Source organism: Cheilinus undulatus, linkage group 12 (assembly GCF_018320785.1).
Source record: "Cheilinus undulatus linkage group 12, ASM1832078v1, whole genome shotgun sequence".
Taxonomy (NCBI): Eukaryota; Metazoa; Chordata; class Actinopteri; order Labriformes; family Labridae; genus Cheilinus; species Cheilinus undulatus.
The window spans coordinates 16,929,329-16,945,711 of record NC_054876.1 but is presented as its reverse complement, the minus strand read 5'-3'; the positions used below and the strand labels follow the sequence as shown (position 1 = coordinate 16,945,711).

Below are 16,383 nucleotides of genomic sequence, written 5' to 3'. Positions count from 1 at the left end.
GCATTTTAGACCACCTTGGAAGTGCGTATAAGGAACCAGTCGTAGCTATTGACTTTGTGAATGATTCTAGTTATATTTCCACTAGCTACATTTGAAATGTTATTCATCATTTTTACAGAACTTACTGAAGCCAAAAAGAGCAGGGCATCTTGTAATGTTCCATGTCAATCAGTGCAAAAACTGTAATTAATTTTCATAAATTTATTTTTGTATCTTTTATTGTTCTGTTGTTTGTGTCAGTATTTACTTGAAGATCTGGATGGTTAAAAACAGAATTGCTTCATCTCTCATTCATTTCTTCTTACAGATCAACAGAAGAAAGACAAACTTCACAGCAGTCATAAATTAAAATGATCTACTTAAAAACAAAGTGTATTAGAATTTAAGCAAAATTAAATTAATAAAAATTTTTTTACAGAAATTAAAGAACATAACCCACTTTGTGAGTGGCAATACTTCTAAAAGAGATTTTAAGTTGAGACAAAGAAAAAGCAGCAATCATTATAGTTAATCAGAAAATTAATTTTAAAAAAATCTCAAAGGTCTCCCTCCCAAAACTGGAACACAGAAAATATAAAATTAAAGAAAAAATTAGGAGTGTACATTTAAACTATTTCACTCTTCCAACATATGCATTAATGTAACTACATGTCCCTATTTATATAATGTATTAATTTATTGAGAAAAAATGGATATTGCAGGAAAATGGGGATATTGAGGCTAGAAAAAGGCTTACAAAAATCACTTAATTTGCATGGTTGTTTCTAAAGCACTGGCTCACCACCCTCCAAATAAAGGATATAAGAGGTAGGGATTTGTGGTGCACTCTGCAGCTAGTGAGTCAGAATGTAAATCATTTGACAGATACTTTGGTGCTAAAAAACTCACAGCGACTTTTGATTGTTCTCTTAGCAAATACAGTCATTCGATTTCAGTTTCACAGAGTAAAATCTTATTGCAGCCAGTGTTAATTTTGTTGACTAATTATTTTCGTTATACTTTTTGTCAATAGCCTTTTTTCCCCTGATGAAAACGAGACAGTAGCTAATAAAAACAAGTGCACATGGACAAAAACTGATACAAAATTAAAGGTGCAGTGTGTAATATTTAGCCTATTAGCATTTAGCAAAACAAGCTTGGTTAAAATGAAACATAACATTTATAAGTAGATTGATCTAAATTAGTGTTGACATCTGATGACACATTTTTTAAATTTATGTTTTAAATTAACTCAGAATAAGCCTTTTATTCATACATAGGGAGGGAGGGTCCCCTCCAAGGAAGCTGCCATCTTGGATTTTTGCATTTTGCCTGTTTCTAAGGCACCATAGAAGGAACCAAATAACAGTTAGGCATGTATTGATTATTAAACTTCACTGGTTCCCACAGTTATCACCAGAGAAATGAGCATCACACTCCAGAATTGACTGTTAGATGTTGATAGTCCCATTTTTACACACTGTACCTTTAATTGACACTTTAGTCAACAAATAAAAACGCGCCGAAAATGTATGACAGAGACTTTATCCAATCAGACCTAATTTCGTCATGTAGAAAGTAGGGGCAAGTTAGGCATACATCCAATCACAGCTACTCTGTCTGTGTGGAAAGGTGGGATGAGATACGGCGGAGGTCCAATCACAACTGCTTTTGCTGCGTGGTGGCGGGGTAAGTTGAAGAGAGATCCAACAACCAGTTGACTAAATATACTGTAAATTTCGTCGACTAAAATGTTGGGAAGTTTCGTCAACTAAAAATAGACTAAAAGAAACAATTGAGATGACTAAATTATGACTAAAACCAAAAGATATTTTTGGCAAAAGACTATAACTAAAACTAAATTAAAAAGTGCTGCCAAAATTAACACTGATTGTAGCCCTTTAATTTGCCTTCCTTTTTACCTGCCTATTAATCATGATTCTCTAAAATGTGCAGACTTCAAGATTATTGATGTAAACAGTTCAGCGTTTCCTTTCGATTTATTCAAAGTAAATCACAGAGAACCATGGCAACCCCAACAGCAGAGTCTGTGTTCTGTCTGTACACCACTGGCTGAGAAAACGCCTTTTCCACTTCCTGCCTAAGTACCTCATTCCGGGCAATTGCACTCCCACTACCCACAATCCTCTTCACCCCTGCCTGTTGAAGCCGCTCAGAAGGCATCATCGAGGTGATATTGTCCAGCACTCCCCTGCACAGTGCCCTGGTCACATGACCCAGAGACAGGTTGTTGGTGGAGATGTTGGTGACTTGGCCGAGGCTGAGGGGGTCATGTCTCTCTCCCAGGATGGTGGGACTCACCCGCAGGTCGCTCGTTTTCTGATTCAGGGCGCTGCTGATGAGCTTCTCATACAGGCTGGAATCACTCAGCTCTGCACCTGGGAGTCCCAAGAATGAGGTTTTTACTAGAGAGTTTCACATTTTGGCATCAGTGTACTGAAATCAATTAAATCATTCAGAGTCTCTCCATCTCTCCCCTGGGAGGGAGCATTAAAAACAAACTTACAGTTCTCTCTTCTCCCAAACAAGCAAATCTCTTTTTGACTGTTACTGATCTTTGCTGATCTTAATTTTACTCCAAAGCAGTTTAAAATGTTTAGCTGCAAACTAATTTTCTAAATATTATTGGGTTAAAATGAGTCACAGTTAAAGTAATGATGCATTTAATATGGCTCAGTCTTTTCTAAGCAAATTTAACTTTAGATTCTTAAAATGAGAATTTATATCCTGAAAAAGGATTTTGATCTGAACTTGTGAGGTTAATATGGCCTTTGATCAATGCAATGATTTTTTTTTACAGGAAATAAGACAAATGCACTATTTAAGATTTAGTTTTTGCAGGTAGGGTGGTCAACGTATAACCCAATTCCAAAAGAGGTGAGGCACTGAGTGAAATCTAAATAAAATCTGATTGCAATGATTTGAAAATCTCAGAAACCTATATTTCATTCACAGTAGAACATAAACAATAAATCAGATGTTGAAATTAAAACATTTTACCATTTCAACACTCAACACTCAACACATGATTGAGCATTGGTTGAGCTCAGTTGTTATAGCAGGCGCCCATATGCAGAGAAAGGAGTCCTCAACACACTGCATGCAGGATAAATTCTGGGCACTGTTTGGTGCATGTCTTCCCCCTCCCTCTTTCCTCATATTCCCCTCTACATCTGTCCTATTGAGTTAAAGGCAAATGGGCCAAAAAATAATCTATAAAAAAAACAGGCATGATTCTGTACTGGAAAGTAAAAATGGGCAGATGATCACCAATCCGTGAAAAGCTGTGTCTAAAAATTGTGGAACAGTTTCAGAAAAAATGTTCCTCATCATAAAATTATGAATACTTTGATCCTGCCATCTACAGTAAATAAGATCATCAAAAGACTCAGAGAATCTGGAGAAATCTCCGTGTGCAAGGGACAAGGCTGAAAGGTCAATATCGAATTCTCATCATCTTCTGGCACTGCATTAAAAACAGGCATGATACTTTACTGGAAATCACTGCATGGGCTGAGGAACACTTCTGTGGATGGTTTGCCGAACCATCCACAAATGCAAGTCAAAGCTGCATCATGCAAAGAAGCCATATGAGAACACGATCCAGAAACACTGCCATCTACTCTGGGCTACAGCTCATTAAAAATAAACAGAGGCAAAATGAAAAATCTGTTCTGTAGTCACATTAATCAAAATTTAAAATTCTTTTTGGACACCACAGACGCAGTGCCCTGCAGACTAAAGAGGAGAAGGACTGTCCTGCTTGTCATGAGCGCACAGTTCAAAAGTCTGCATCTCTGATGGTATGGGGTTGCATTAGTGCCTGTGGTGTGGACAGCTTACACATCTGGAAAGACCTAACAATGCTGAAAAGTATATAGAGGTTTTAGAGCAATATATGTTCCCATCCAGACAACGTCTCTTTCAGGGAAGGCCTTGCATATTTCAGTGAAAAAATACTAAACCACATACCATATCCATAACAACAGCATGGCTTCACAGTAGAAAAGTCCAGGTGCTGAACTGGCCTGTCTGCAGTCCAGACCTTTTACCAATAGAAGACATCTGGTGTATCATACAACGAAAAAAAAAAAAAACAACGGCACAGAAGGCCCAGGGACTAATGAGCAGCTGATATTCTACATCAGACAAGAATGGGACATGATCCTCTCCCAAAACTCCAGGTTTGTGAGATCTGAATATCATTACATTCTGTTTTTATTTACATTTTACACTGCGCCCTGACTTTTTTGGAAATGTGGCTGTATTTGTGTTTGCACTGTTTGATATACTGTTTAAAGTCAGTTTATATCCTGATAGCAACCGTCTCATTTGGGTAATCAGATTTAAGATAATGTTAATGTTTATCTCCTTACCAATTTCTGTGCATGTTACTTATAAACTTGCTATGAATCAGCAGTTTTAAAGAAAGAAGCTAACGCTAACAATTTAGCTACACAAAAAAGTCCATCTACATAAAATAAGAAATTAGTCTCTAAAAACACTTTACAATATGTGAAAAGACTGGGATGTATGTTTGACTTAGTTATGGGTTAAGAAAAAAATAAGGTTCAAACATGTACTAGGGTTTTTGAAGCGTAGTATGCCTCTCTAGCATTACAGAGGATGAGAAGAGTCCAAGTCATTAACATTTACAACAAGCCAACAACTTCCTGAGCATACTGTACACACCGAGCTCTTTCATCCAGGCACTGAGCATCTCCACAAAGGTGGCCAACACGTTCCCTCCATTTAGAGAAGCCGCCACCGCCAAGTACAAGTCCTTGAAGTAAGGAAAGTAGGCGATGGAGGAGTCAGGCTGGGGAGAGTCTGGAGGTCTGAAGTCAGCTGGCATGGCAAAGGTTAGCTGTGCAGAGGTGCTGATGTTCAAAACTGTGAAAACAAGAGGAAAGATACCAAAAAATAGTTATCTAATTCCCCTGTATGAAGAGAACCAAGCATGGCTGCAAAGTGATACTAATGGTAGGATTACACTTGATGCATAACAACCTGCTTTTTCTGTCTGCTCAAACATAGTAAGAACAAAATAAGAAACAGCACTGCCTTCATGCTGGTGTGCTGTTTAGTTAGTTTGTTTTACTTTTAACAATATTCACAGTTTCACTGTCACTGTGATATTAAGCTAATGTTGAAAAGCTCAAATGCTGGCGTTATCACCCTGCTGTGTTTTAGGTTTGAACATTCTACGTCTAAACAGAGGCATAACTACCGATTAGCAATCAACTTATCCTAGAAAAAATTTTCATTTGATAAAAAAGAATACAAGATAAATCAGAAAAGCATATATGTAAAGCAAAAGGTAATGCAAGTTGGTTAACAGGAATGCTAGCTAGGACTTAGCCAAATGCTAACAGTAGGCTAACAGAATAACACATTTCAGTGCTGACACACAAAGGCTAACTTTTGAGATAAAGAGAGCTTTCTAACCAACATTACTGTTGTAGTACTGCAAGATACAGCCGGAAACATGTAAATGCCAAGCTAACAGTAATGATAGTTAGCTAAAGTAATGCTAGCCTGATGTTAGCTGAATGCCACTATTGGGCTTTTGTCTTTGCTGTTAGAAATAGAGTATGGCACAAAGTTGGTCAGTTTTTTCATATCATTGCTTTTAGTCAGTGGTTTTTAACTGATCCAGCCATAGGACCCACCACCATCTCCATAACGTGAAAAAAATTCAACAACAAATAAATGTAATGAAAAAAAAATGTTCCAATTTGGCCTTTATATGGAACAAAAAGTATGACTGAACAAAGAGACCGGCCAAAACTCTGGGAGGACATACATGCAAACACATATTGGTCTCTGTTTTGCTGTTGTAATGCAATTTTTTTTTTTTGTTTGTTTTGTTTTGTTTTTTAAAGATCTCGAGAAAAAATACATTATCATAGGAAAACCAGCTCTCTTCAAGTCTTATCCAAGATAAAAGTATAAATAAGTCAGGACCTCAAGAAGACAACCAGAATTTACTCCTTGTCCAGGGAAACTGAGTTAAATAAAATATGTGGATACTCATAAGATAATATGCCATGATTCTGTTTCCAGGCACCAGATCATGGCCCACTGAAAACAGCCCTGTGACCCACTCTGGGTCCTGAACCACCAGTAAAGAGCCAGTGCTTTAAATAATCAATCAAAATGTGTTAAAATTATAGCATTTCGTCCCTATGTTTAAATTATTTACAAACCCTGAACATAGGAGGGGGGCAATAAGAACACAGTTTGAGCATTTTACCAATTGAATGTACTAAATAAAAAACAAGAGCATAACTTTAGAGTTAAGATTGTCCACCTAAAATCTTAATTCATTGCTATGGTATTGCTCCTTTACTTTTAGGCAAATGTTGTACATGAGAAATTTTGAGAATATTTCCATATAAGTTGGTGATGTTTTTAATTAAGAAATACTGACCCTACTGTGAACTGAAGCTCTGTCAGCAGTGCATTCATAAAAGCAATCGACTGGATGCAGTATGTTATAGAAAGCCATTAAGTATTATTCCATCTTAAGTGCATTTGCGTCCAAGGAGCATTGACTGCATCAAGTGTAATCCTGGCCTGAGAGACATGACTGCGCTTCCTGTATCACCTGCATCAGTCGGGGAACTCATGCAGGAGTAGACAGAGCACTGGAAGTCTCCTAGGGCGGCTGCTACTGGTGTACCAGCAGGGATACCATGCCACTCAGAGCACGTCTTTCCAGCCAAGCTACCAGATGGTACACACTGAGGCAGCAGGTGCAATGGGAAGTCGGCCTCCTTTAGACTGGAGCATGCATACACACAGTGAGTTGGTTATTAGGGTTAGGCAAAACAAAACAAATGCCTCATTTACACCTGGTATTAATAGGAGTGATCCGACCTTCAGTAAACAACCTTTACTACAGGGGTTAGCACAACTTCACCTTAATAAGCAAGATGTTGCATGAAGTAGCTGAAACACAACTCAAATTTTAAAATGTTTCACTTTTAATTCTGCTAGTATTACAGGTGATCCTTGCGAGGGAAGGATTTTTAAAGACACAGGAAAACTATGGCAGTGTGGAATAACATCACTAGCAACCAGGGGCCTTATTCATGACATTTCTTAAGTCCAAGGAGTTGCTCCTAATGAAGAATTCCAAAAAAAACTACTGAGAATCACAGTGTTTTCTAAGAATTTCACCCTGAAAGTGAAGAGCAGACCTTTGTAAAGTCAAAAAATATTCACATGGTATCTTATCGCTTATGGAAGCTCCTGACGTAAAATATTCCCAGAAGTAGTGAGGAGGATGTTTAAGCAACTTAAAAATTTCTCAGACAAATCATTTACATTAATAACTAGATTTACCTGCTTGGTAAATGAATACAATAAAATATATATAAGGGTACAGCAAGGAAGAAATCACCAATAGAACACAGATTCTATTTGAATCATAGTTGGCTGAACAGCCAACTGCATATATGCAGATATTTCAGTCCATCTTGGCCTTTTCACTGCAAAGTGAGGCATGCATGGTGCAGAGACTACTGCAAAGGAGCATGTGTTTAACACATTTGTAGGCTATTTACTCTCAAAATATGGCCTGCTATTGGATCCGCCAATCACAGCTTTCAAAAGAATGTGTCATTACCAGCAATGGTGTCAACCTTGCCGTCCAGGTCTGTAACCTGGGCTGACTTGTGGTAGATTCCACAGGTAAGGCTGAGCTTTCTTATCAGGTCCAAAACTCTGACATCTTTCTAAGTCCCCAAAACATACAACTTTGTATGGCACTGAGACAGGCTGCACTCTTTGCAATGCCCAAAATCCCAGCTTGCAGCATATTCTGACCAGCTGTAAAACAGGTTTAGCCCAGGCACCACAACCAGGTGCTCCAGGTGAGCCAGGGGGGATTGGTCCATGTTTAAACCTGGAAGCAAGTGGCAGATGGGGGTTGATCTGAACCAGCAGCTCAAGGTTCCTCACAAGATAATCACAACTTCTCCAAGGTCAGACATTGTACTGTATTCCACCCCTGCCGAGACAGTAATCAGGGCAGAGCTAACAGTACCAGGAAAGAAACGATGGAGGCTGCTTTTGAGCATCACAGGGAGCTTGCTGTGTCCTGTACAGAAGCAGGGTGGAAGGCATGCACCTACCCTGCTGAAGTGGGATGCAGAGAAAAATCCACCCAACACCTGCTGAAGGCCCTCAGAATCACTAGGTCAAAACAGAGGAAGGCTCAAAGAGATCTGGCTGAGGAGGCAGATAAACGGTGCTTCTGGCTGCGACTCAGAAGCAGAGAACCTAAGTGGGGTGACTAAGGCTTTTGGGAGATGTTCTGGGATCAAAGGGCCAAAATATCTGTGAAGGGTGGCTACCCAGCTGAAAACCCTGCGACTGGCTCCCCTGCACTGGCAGAGGAGCAACGGGTAGTAATGCCTTGCTGGCAACACACCTGTGTGCTTCAACCAGTTCACCAACTATTTCTTGCTTGCTCTTTTATAAAAGCTTTCTTCTGTCTTTCCCCTCTACAAGACAGAGAAACACTTTTTAATTTGAATTTTAAAAGTGAAAGTTTTAGAGTGCTCATTTTCTAAATAGGCAAAGGAGGGTAATTAAGGCCATTACCACAGATTGGATCACCTGGGATGCATGTTAATGGAAGGTGTAAACGGGCCCAGGCTCTTTAAGCATATTAAGAGCCATACAGAGCATTTAGGCATTTATTTTAAATACCATCATGCATATAAATGTTCAACATTTTCATGCATTTAGTACTTAAACAGATGTGCATACATCAACACAGTAGGGGTGTGACAAAAATAAGAAAATGTGCATTTTACATACATATCAAAGTTCCACTGATTGGACGAGGTGTTGAAGAAACCCCAACTGGCTGCATTCTGAGGAGTCATCACACAAACGTCCAAACCACACAGCATGGATACCACATAGTCATGGATGGTCCCTGCAATGGTGAAGTCCTCAAGGAACCCAGGCCTGCAGCAAAACCAACGCCTAAGCAGAGTTCACTTTCAAATCACAAGAGGTGAGAAAGTCCATACTGACCTGTGTCTCGTGTACCAGAAGATTGTTGCACAGCCAAACCCTGTGGCTACACTAAGATGTGAGTCTGGCTTTGGAAGAGAGGACAGGAAGTGACTGCTACAGCGTCCGTCCTGCCAGGTGATCAGCTGACTAGTGTCTCTAGGTGTGAAGAAGTCCCTGTTGGACCAATCACAGCCTGAGGGAAGACACAAAAAAAGCACAGCGGTATATATCAGTAAATGGTTCTGGCTTTGATTTAAACCAAAATGAACCTCATTTGCACAGTTTTTTTTTTTTGATGCCGGACATGTTTATGTAAATTTCTTGATGCAACCAGGAGAGGGCAACATAGCAGTAAAAGAGATGCACTAAATCTGCAGTTTCTGTTGAAAAGAGGAGTTTGGTTTTGGAGTCTTTTCTCGTTTCAGCAGTCGTTTGTTCTGTTTTGTTTCTTGAGATTTTTCATATATATTTCATATAAATTTTTCATACATTGTTGTGTCTTTTAAAGTCCCATCTCATTTAACCACAAGCTAAAGTTTATCTTGTTTCCACAAAGTTTATGCTGGAATCTGTGGCATCAATTTACATGTTTGTCTCTATACGAATAAAAAAACAAACAAATAAATGAAGCCGCCTAATATAAGCACTCAACAATTTTTAGACTCCCTAGTCCATATCTGAAAGGCATGTTAAAAGGTCACAGGTTATAAAGTGGATAATTGGTGCAATTCAGCAGCCTGAAAATGCTTCTCTCCCATTGAAAAGCCTCAAATCTCCAGAGGTTAAACTGCACAGCTTTTGTGTTATGACTTAAAAACATTAGGGAGTTATTTCAGTAACTGACCCTTAAAAAGACAAAAAGATCCTACAAGATGTGAAACTACAGTCTTAAAAAGCAAAGAAACAAAAACAAACAGGGGAGGAATTGAGAGGTAAAAAAAATACTAATGAAATAGGTGGGTAACCAAGATTTAACCAGTAAGGGTTTTCACCTAAGAGCAGTGGTGTAGCTAGGGATTTTGGGCCCCATGCTGCATAGTTTTTACAGATATCTATGCATTTAAATGTATTTTTGAACCATCATTTTGCCATTTATGAGCAATATATTTACTATGGTTAAACTGAATTTAGTTCCATTGTTTCACAGCGGTGGACTACACCATTTGGACATTTTTAAAGGAGGAGCAGAGGCCCCCCAGTATTTTATTTTAATCAATTTGATACAAATTTCAGTCTGTGGACTGATTCATTAAATCGCTTTTTATTCAATAATGACACTAATAACTAAGAAAAAATAAATTAAAACAGTCTTTACATTGCAGGCTTCTCAAGGTCCCTCACTACTGTGGGTCCTGGTAATCAGTATCCTTTTCCCCCCTGTGCTACGCCTGTGCCTAAGAGTATAAAATGGGTTGATCAATTTTTATACGTGCAAACAATTCAATGAATGAAGCAAGCTTCTCTGCAGCTCAAACTCCTCATGTCTCAGAGCGGTTACTACCACACATTACCACAGCGTCCATGGTAGTAGTAGTCTTACCGCTCTTGGCATTCCAAAATAAAACTCCATGCATCTGCCCGGACAGTCCGATGCTGCGGACATGCTGCAGCTTTTCCTTGGACAGTAGACCGATACATCTGTTCACGGCGTCTATGATCCGGACGGGCTCTTGCTCTTTTGCCTGCGAGCCATGATAGCGTATCCAAGTTACAAATTTACCAAAATAACAGCAGTGATGGAGGTAAATACTCGGGGAAGTTATGTGTGGCACGTGAGAGCAGCACTCACCTTTATCCCGCTGTTGTCGGCTACATCAGACAAAGTCGGTAAAGCCTGACTCTCAACCACCGACCTGGAGCTAGTATCTAATAATACAGCTTTTACTGAAGTGGTACCCACGTCTATGCCCAGGATATAGGTAGACATCGCTGTTTATAACACTGAGAGATCTTTCATTCAGCTGCATGACAACATCACCATGACGGTGCAAAGTCAACACTGCTGCGTTCACGGGCAAGAAGGAAATCAGAAATCTTAAATGCATTTTATATATGGGGTACTTACAATCTGTTACACATTAGTATAAAATATTGGGTAAAATAAACGCTAATATCATCGTTTCAACTCGTGTAATTAACTTCAGTTAAATCTTCACTAGGCTAGTAATTTATTTTTTAAGGGAAACTAATTTAAAAGTGACTCTAAGATCATTTCTTCCAGTAGACCTGCACATTTTGACAAGTTAAACACTGGTTAATAATATCAGTTTTTTCAACCCATGAGATCTAGGGTTGCTCTGATATCAATACCAGTATTGATAATAAACCCAAGTACTCCTAGTAATAAAGCATGGCTGACACTTGGCCTGATATAGCATATCATTGGTGTATCTCTAAATCCTTTAAACAGTCTACCTTTTTGTCAGTTACGTTTCCACATTGCTGTAGAGCGCTTTGAACTGCAGTTATATTTGTTTGAAAGGTGCTACATAAATCAAGCTTGATCGATGGCCAACTCTCCATAGCAGCATGTGTTTGTGACTTGGCAACATGGGTGAATGAATTTTTGGATGTCCTGTCCAAATTTTTCATAAAATGGTAACTGTCCCAGGTACCTCCATCACACCACTTACCCAGAATTGTGACTTGAGTGATCTTTCCAGCAAAGTAAAGGGAGGTGCTGCGGTTTGTTTGCACCTCCATCAAAATGGCGCATGAACAGAGCGCCCTATATCATAATAGGTAAAGAGTTCATTGTCATATTGTTGTATTTTGTATTGAATTCAAATTGGTCAGTAGTGCACTGATGCAAATATCATGTCTTTTTTACTATACAAATAAATGCCATTGCACAGCGTGGGGGTTGGAAAAGTCCGCGGCATCTGCCCATAACAACTCATTACTCCGACTATGCCCGAGATACTGGATACTAGCCCCTGTCACTGTACGCATGTGAAAATTCCTAGTTCTCGCCGTGCTCCGAACGCCCCATATTGTCGCCTCCTGTCTGTGTGACGATTTGCAGCTCCCACAATGCACTGCGAGAGGATGAGCATGGCCGACTCTGTTCTAGGAGTGTCAAGCAGACGAGAATGAATGCCCTGTCTTTGTACGATATCAGCTGATATTTCCTCAAAACACCATAAAATTAAAGTCTGTTGGCTTAATTTAACAGATTATGATTTGATAATCCCGCTGTGAGGAGCCGACGAGTCCCTGCGAGTATTTCCGGTAAGAATCTTCATTCGTTAGCTTCAGCTAGCTTAGCAGCCTTAGAGCTGACGATGTTAGCCTGTTAGCGGTGATGGTGATGAAGATGTCGAAATAAACCAGCTTAATCTACATATAAACTCTAAAGGGGTAATGTTACATGTTTAACTTAATACCTTAACTTGCTCACTGGTATATGTCTGTTTTGTAATCCTAAAATTGAACGTATCTCTTCTATTTCTTGTACAGGACTTTAAATTAAAGAATTCTCAATGTTCAGAAGCTAAAATCAAGACTGGCTATCGGCGTCTCTTTTTGTTCTTTAGTTCAAGCAGGGTTTGTTGCCTTTTTCACCATTTTTGTTTAAATGGATTAATTCATTGAATTTTCTGTGTATCTTGAGACCTGCTGCTCTTTGTTAGACCTGTTCAGATCTGCATTATCAACGTAGATTTGACAATGCACCCTAGTTTAAGATGGTAATTAAGTTCATCTAACATTTTTATTTACAAGATAAATGTCAGAAATAAGAACACATTTCTAAGTAATGACATTAGTTTGAATTACATGTAAATACTGTCATTATTCGGAGGAATTTATATGGTTAAACACCTGATATACATTTATGTAGTTATGTAGGGGTCAATGCCATGACGTCCATATTTCTGTCTGAATCTGTTATTTCATTTTAAGTTCATGGTATATATCAAGTTGTTCTATGAAACCTACTTTGTTTGAATACATTTTCAGCCTATTTCTCAAATATAATTATTTTCATATTTTGGCATCTCAAACCCCCCAGAAATGTCAGGTGGTGCAACAGTCTGAGTAAATTAACAGATTACTAACAGTTTTAGAAATGGTATTGTAACTGAGAAATTCAAATTAGAATACTTTGGTATGGTTTTGTGGTTGGATTCTTTAAAATTAACAATGTTGAAATGTTGAATGTTAAAACGTATCAATATAAAGTTTGGAAGATCAGTGAAAAATATTTGTCCCATAATATGCCAATTTTAAATGTCAGGGTAGTGCAGCTGTAATTATGGGTGTTTTATTTCAAACTGAAATATTGGAAACAGATTGCAGCATAATGTATCAATTATTTGACTTCAGCTGACAATTGTGGCCAAGTGTAATGGTTTATAGATCAATTTCAAGCAAAGACAAATCTGTTTTAGTCCCTGGTGGGCAGGTACACTTTCCATGGCAGGTGGTACAACCAAGGTAACCTTTCTTTAGGTCTTTTTTTTTTTTTTCTTGACTTATCCTTTAAGTCATTGTTACGGTGTTAAATTCATCCTAGGCCACTGTAATAAATTAAAAGTACTGAATTAATGTGACAACAATTTTAATTACACCTAGCCTATTATCTTTGGGGATGCATTTTTGCTGATATTCGATATGCTTATTTTCAAAATAATTTTAGCCCATACCATTATTGGTACAGGTATTTAGCCGAAAGGTTGTTGACACAAGGGATGCATGGTATTATTGGGATGATATTGGTAAGTAACCTGACACGCCAGATGGATTTATTTCTAGTGAGAAACACCTGCTTGCAAGGTTAATTGGTATAGGCAGATATGACAATTTGAGCTGATATTTACAACCGATATTTTGGCCAGTGTCATCCTACACCAGCTCTAGATTTTGGCTCTACAAACAAATAAGTTTAGGCTGGAGCAACAGACCTACGTCAGCTGAAATCTTTTTCTTTGTGCGTTTTCATTCTTTACACTTTAAAGTATGTTTTAAGAACTGAAAAATGTTAATTTGTTCATCCTCAAATGTGATATTATGTGTTTCAAGCGCTGAAGTACTGAACAAAATTTAAGTATTCCTGTTGATATCAGCAATGGCCAAAATTGATTTGTAAATAGCGGCATATCCAATAGCAACAGAAATACGCCATCATGCACCCCTAGTTGATCACTAAAACCTCAGTCCTTAAAACACACAATATAAAGTTTCAGGGTGAACAAATTAATAAATTTCAGTCCTTAAAACACACTTTAGGGTGCTGGTGTAGCATAGTGGATGGAGCAGGCACTCAAAAGCGGAGGCTGTATTCCTCAACACACTGGTCGCAGGATCGACTCCAGGTCTTTGGTGCATGTCCTGCACCATTATCTCTCCCCATATTTCCTGTCTCTCTTCAGCTGTCCTATAAAATAAAAGCAGCCAAGCCAAAAACAATTTTATAAAAGCGCACACACACACACACACACACACACACACACACACACACTTGAAAGATGATGCAGGTCTGTTGGTCTCGCTAAAACTCTCCTAATTTATTTGTTTGTATGGCCAATATTTACAGCTAATATTGGCATATTTATTGGCAGAACATCATTTGTAAATATCTGCAGAAATTTTAATACAAATCATTTACTATGTAAGCTAAATCTGCCAGTACAGATACCAGATATCATGCATCCCTTATAACTTTTTAGAACTGTGCTGAAACTTTTGCTTTACACCCCTAATATTTAATTACACATGTGAATGAATTTCTCCTCAAACAGCAGAACCTTCCTGTGACAGCTGTCCAGAGCCAAGATGGCAGGAGTTGTAGCCAAGCGTGAGGGGCCGCAGTTCATCAGTGAGGTGGCAGTGAGGGGAAACGCCGCCGTGCTGGACTACTGCCGCACCTCTGTATCCGCTCTTTCTGGAGCAACAGCCGGGATCCTTGGGCTGACTGGACTGTATGGCTTCATTTTTTACTTCCTCGCCTCGTTTCTCCTCTCCCTGCTGCTCATCCTGAAGGCTGGACGGCGGTGGAACAAGTGCTTTAAATCCCGACGGCTGCTCTTCACTGGGGGCCTCGTTGGAGGTCTTTTCACTTACGTCCTGTTCTGGACTTTCCTCTATGGAATGGTGCATGTGTACTAAAATGATCCCACACAAATAACCCTGGATTAATCCTATATAATACTATGTAAACCAATAATACTGTCTGCCCTGCTGTTTGTAGAAAAGCCTTTAGTGAAACACTTTTGATTTTTTTCCATCTTGAACTGTTGATCAAACAGAGGATGTGTCACCTCCTAGATTATGCAGAGTAAACTATCTTTGTATATTTCTTGCACCACACTTCTAGGTGAATATGGACTTCTTTAACCTGTAACTCCTGTTCTGCAATCATTGTTATCAACCAGGATAAGAGCCATAGTTAGGATATTATAGGTTTTAGTGTAACATCATAGATCAAAAAGATGACATCCTAACAGTGTAATTACATTTATTGTACAATAATATGATTAAATTAAAACAAATCTGATCAATGATTGAAATAAATACCTCTGAACAACTTCTTTTGCCATCATTATTAATCTGTTTGTCTTTCAGGCATTCTCACTTGTTACCAACTCTAAAATGACAATGATGTCCTGTCGGCAGGTGAACAACATGAAATAGATAAAAACAAGAAGCAGCACTTGCAACATGTTGCATCATTCATTAACAATCAGCCAGTACATCACAACTGTACTCCACAGTGCCACAAGTTAAGTTAACATACATGTGAAACAGATTGTGCTGTAGTCATTGCATCAACATTACAATCAGCATGGCTAACCAGCATACAGCAGGAGACATATCACAAGTGTTAAACAGAACACTAAAAAGTGTTACAGCACAGGAACAGGAAGCATCGAGCGGAGGGAACAACAGTTAAGAACATTCACCCCTTAATGACACATTGCTTCCTTGTCTGAATTTAAAATCATTTCCCTTTGTATCCATGCTTGAAAAATAAATCTCTCATGGTATGACATTGACACTGGAAGATTTTTTTGCAGTGAGTTAGCAGATCGATCCTTGCTTATTTTACCCAGTTTTATACCATATTCATTTTGATGATCAAGCATAATACAATGGACTCCCACCCACTGCCCCCCATTTCCAGTTAATTTATAATGTCCTTTTGAAAGACTAAAAAGTAATGTTAATATATTTGCATGTAATAGCAGGAAAAACATGTATACTGTCTACCTTGCATAATCTATTTCTGAGTGTTGTATGTAAAGATAAAGTTGCAAAAGTCAGATACTTTTATTTTCCTACACAGTCCTCTCAGATGTGCAAAGTCTTCTTTGGATTTTCACTTTATCCTTAAAATGGCAAAAATAT

At 38.6% G+C, this 16,383-nt stretch overlaps 2 protein-coding genes across 3 annotated transcripts; one reads left to right on the top strand and one right to left on the bottom strand.

Annotated features, from left to right (window-relative positions):
* Positions 1-1,536: 1,536 nt before the first annotated feature.
* On the bottom strand, positions 1,537-11,035 carry shpk (sedoheptulokinase). Its single transcript, XM_041800712.1, has 7 exons — positions 10,826-11,035; positions 10,577-10,718; positions 9,055-9,229; positions 8,833-8,985; positions 6,611-6,786; positions 4,693-4,893; positions 1,537-2,378 (listed from the first exon to the last, which is right to left on the bottom strand). The coding sequence occupies exons 1-7, from the start codon at positions 10,961-10,963 to the stop codon at positions 1,984-1,986; spliced, it is 1,380 nt and encodes a 459-aa protein (XP_041656646.1). The 5' UTR covers positions 10,964-11,035; the 3' UTR covers positions 1,537-1,983.
* A 1,046-nt stretch (positions 11,036-12,081) lies between these two features.
* Positions 12,082-15,562, top strand: emc6 (ER membrane protein complex subunit 6). Of its 2 annotated transcripts, none has more exons than XM_041800602.1 (2): positions 12,082-12,267; positions 14,781-15,562. In XM_041800602.1, the coding sequence occupies exon 2, from the start codon at positions 14,812-14,814 to the stop codon at positions 15,142-15,144; it is 333 nt and encodes a 110-aa protein (XP_041656536.1). In that variant the 5' UTR covers positions 12,082-12,267; positions 14,781-14,811; the 3' UTR covers positions 15,145-15,562. The 2 variants fall into 2 exon arrangements, with proteins under 2 accessions (XP_041656536.1, XP_041656535.1); XM_041800601.1 differs by having other exon boundaries at positions 14,778-15,562.
* The last annotated feature ends 821 nt before the right edge of the window (positions 15,563-16,383 follow it).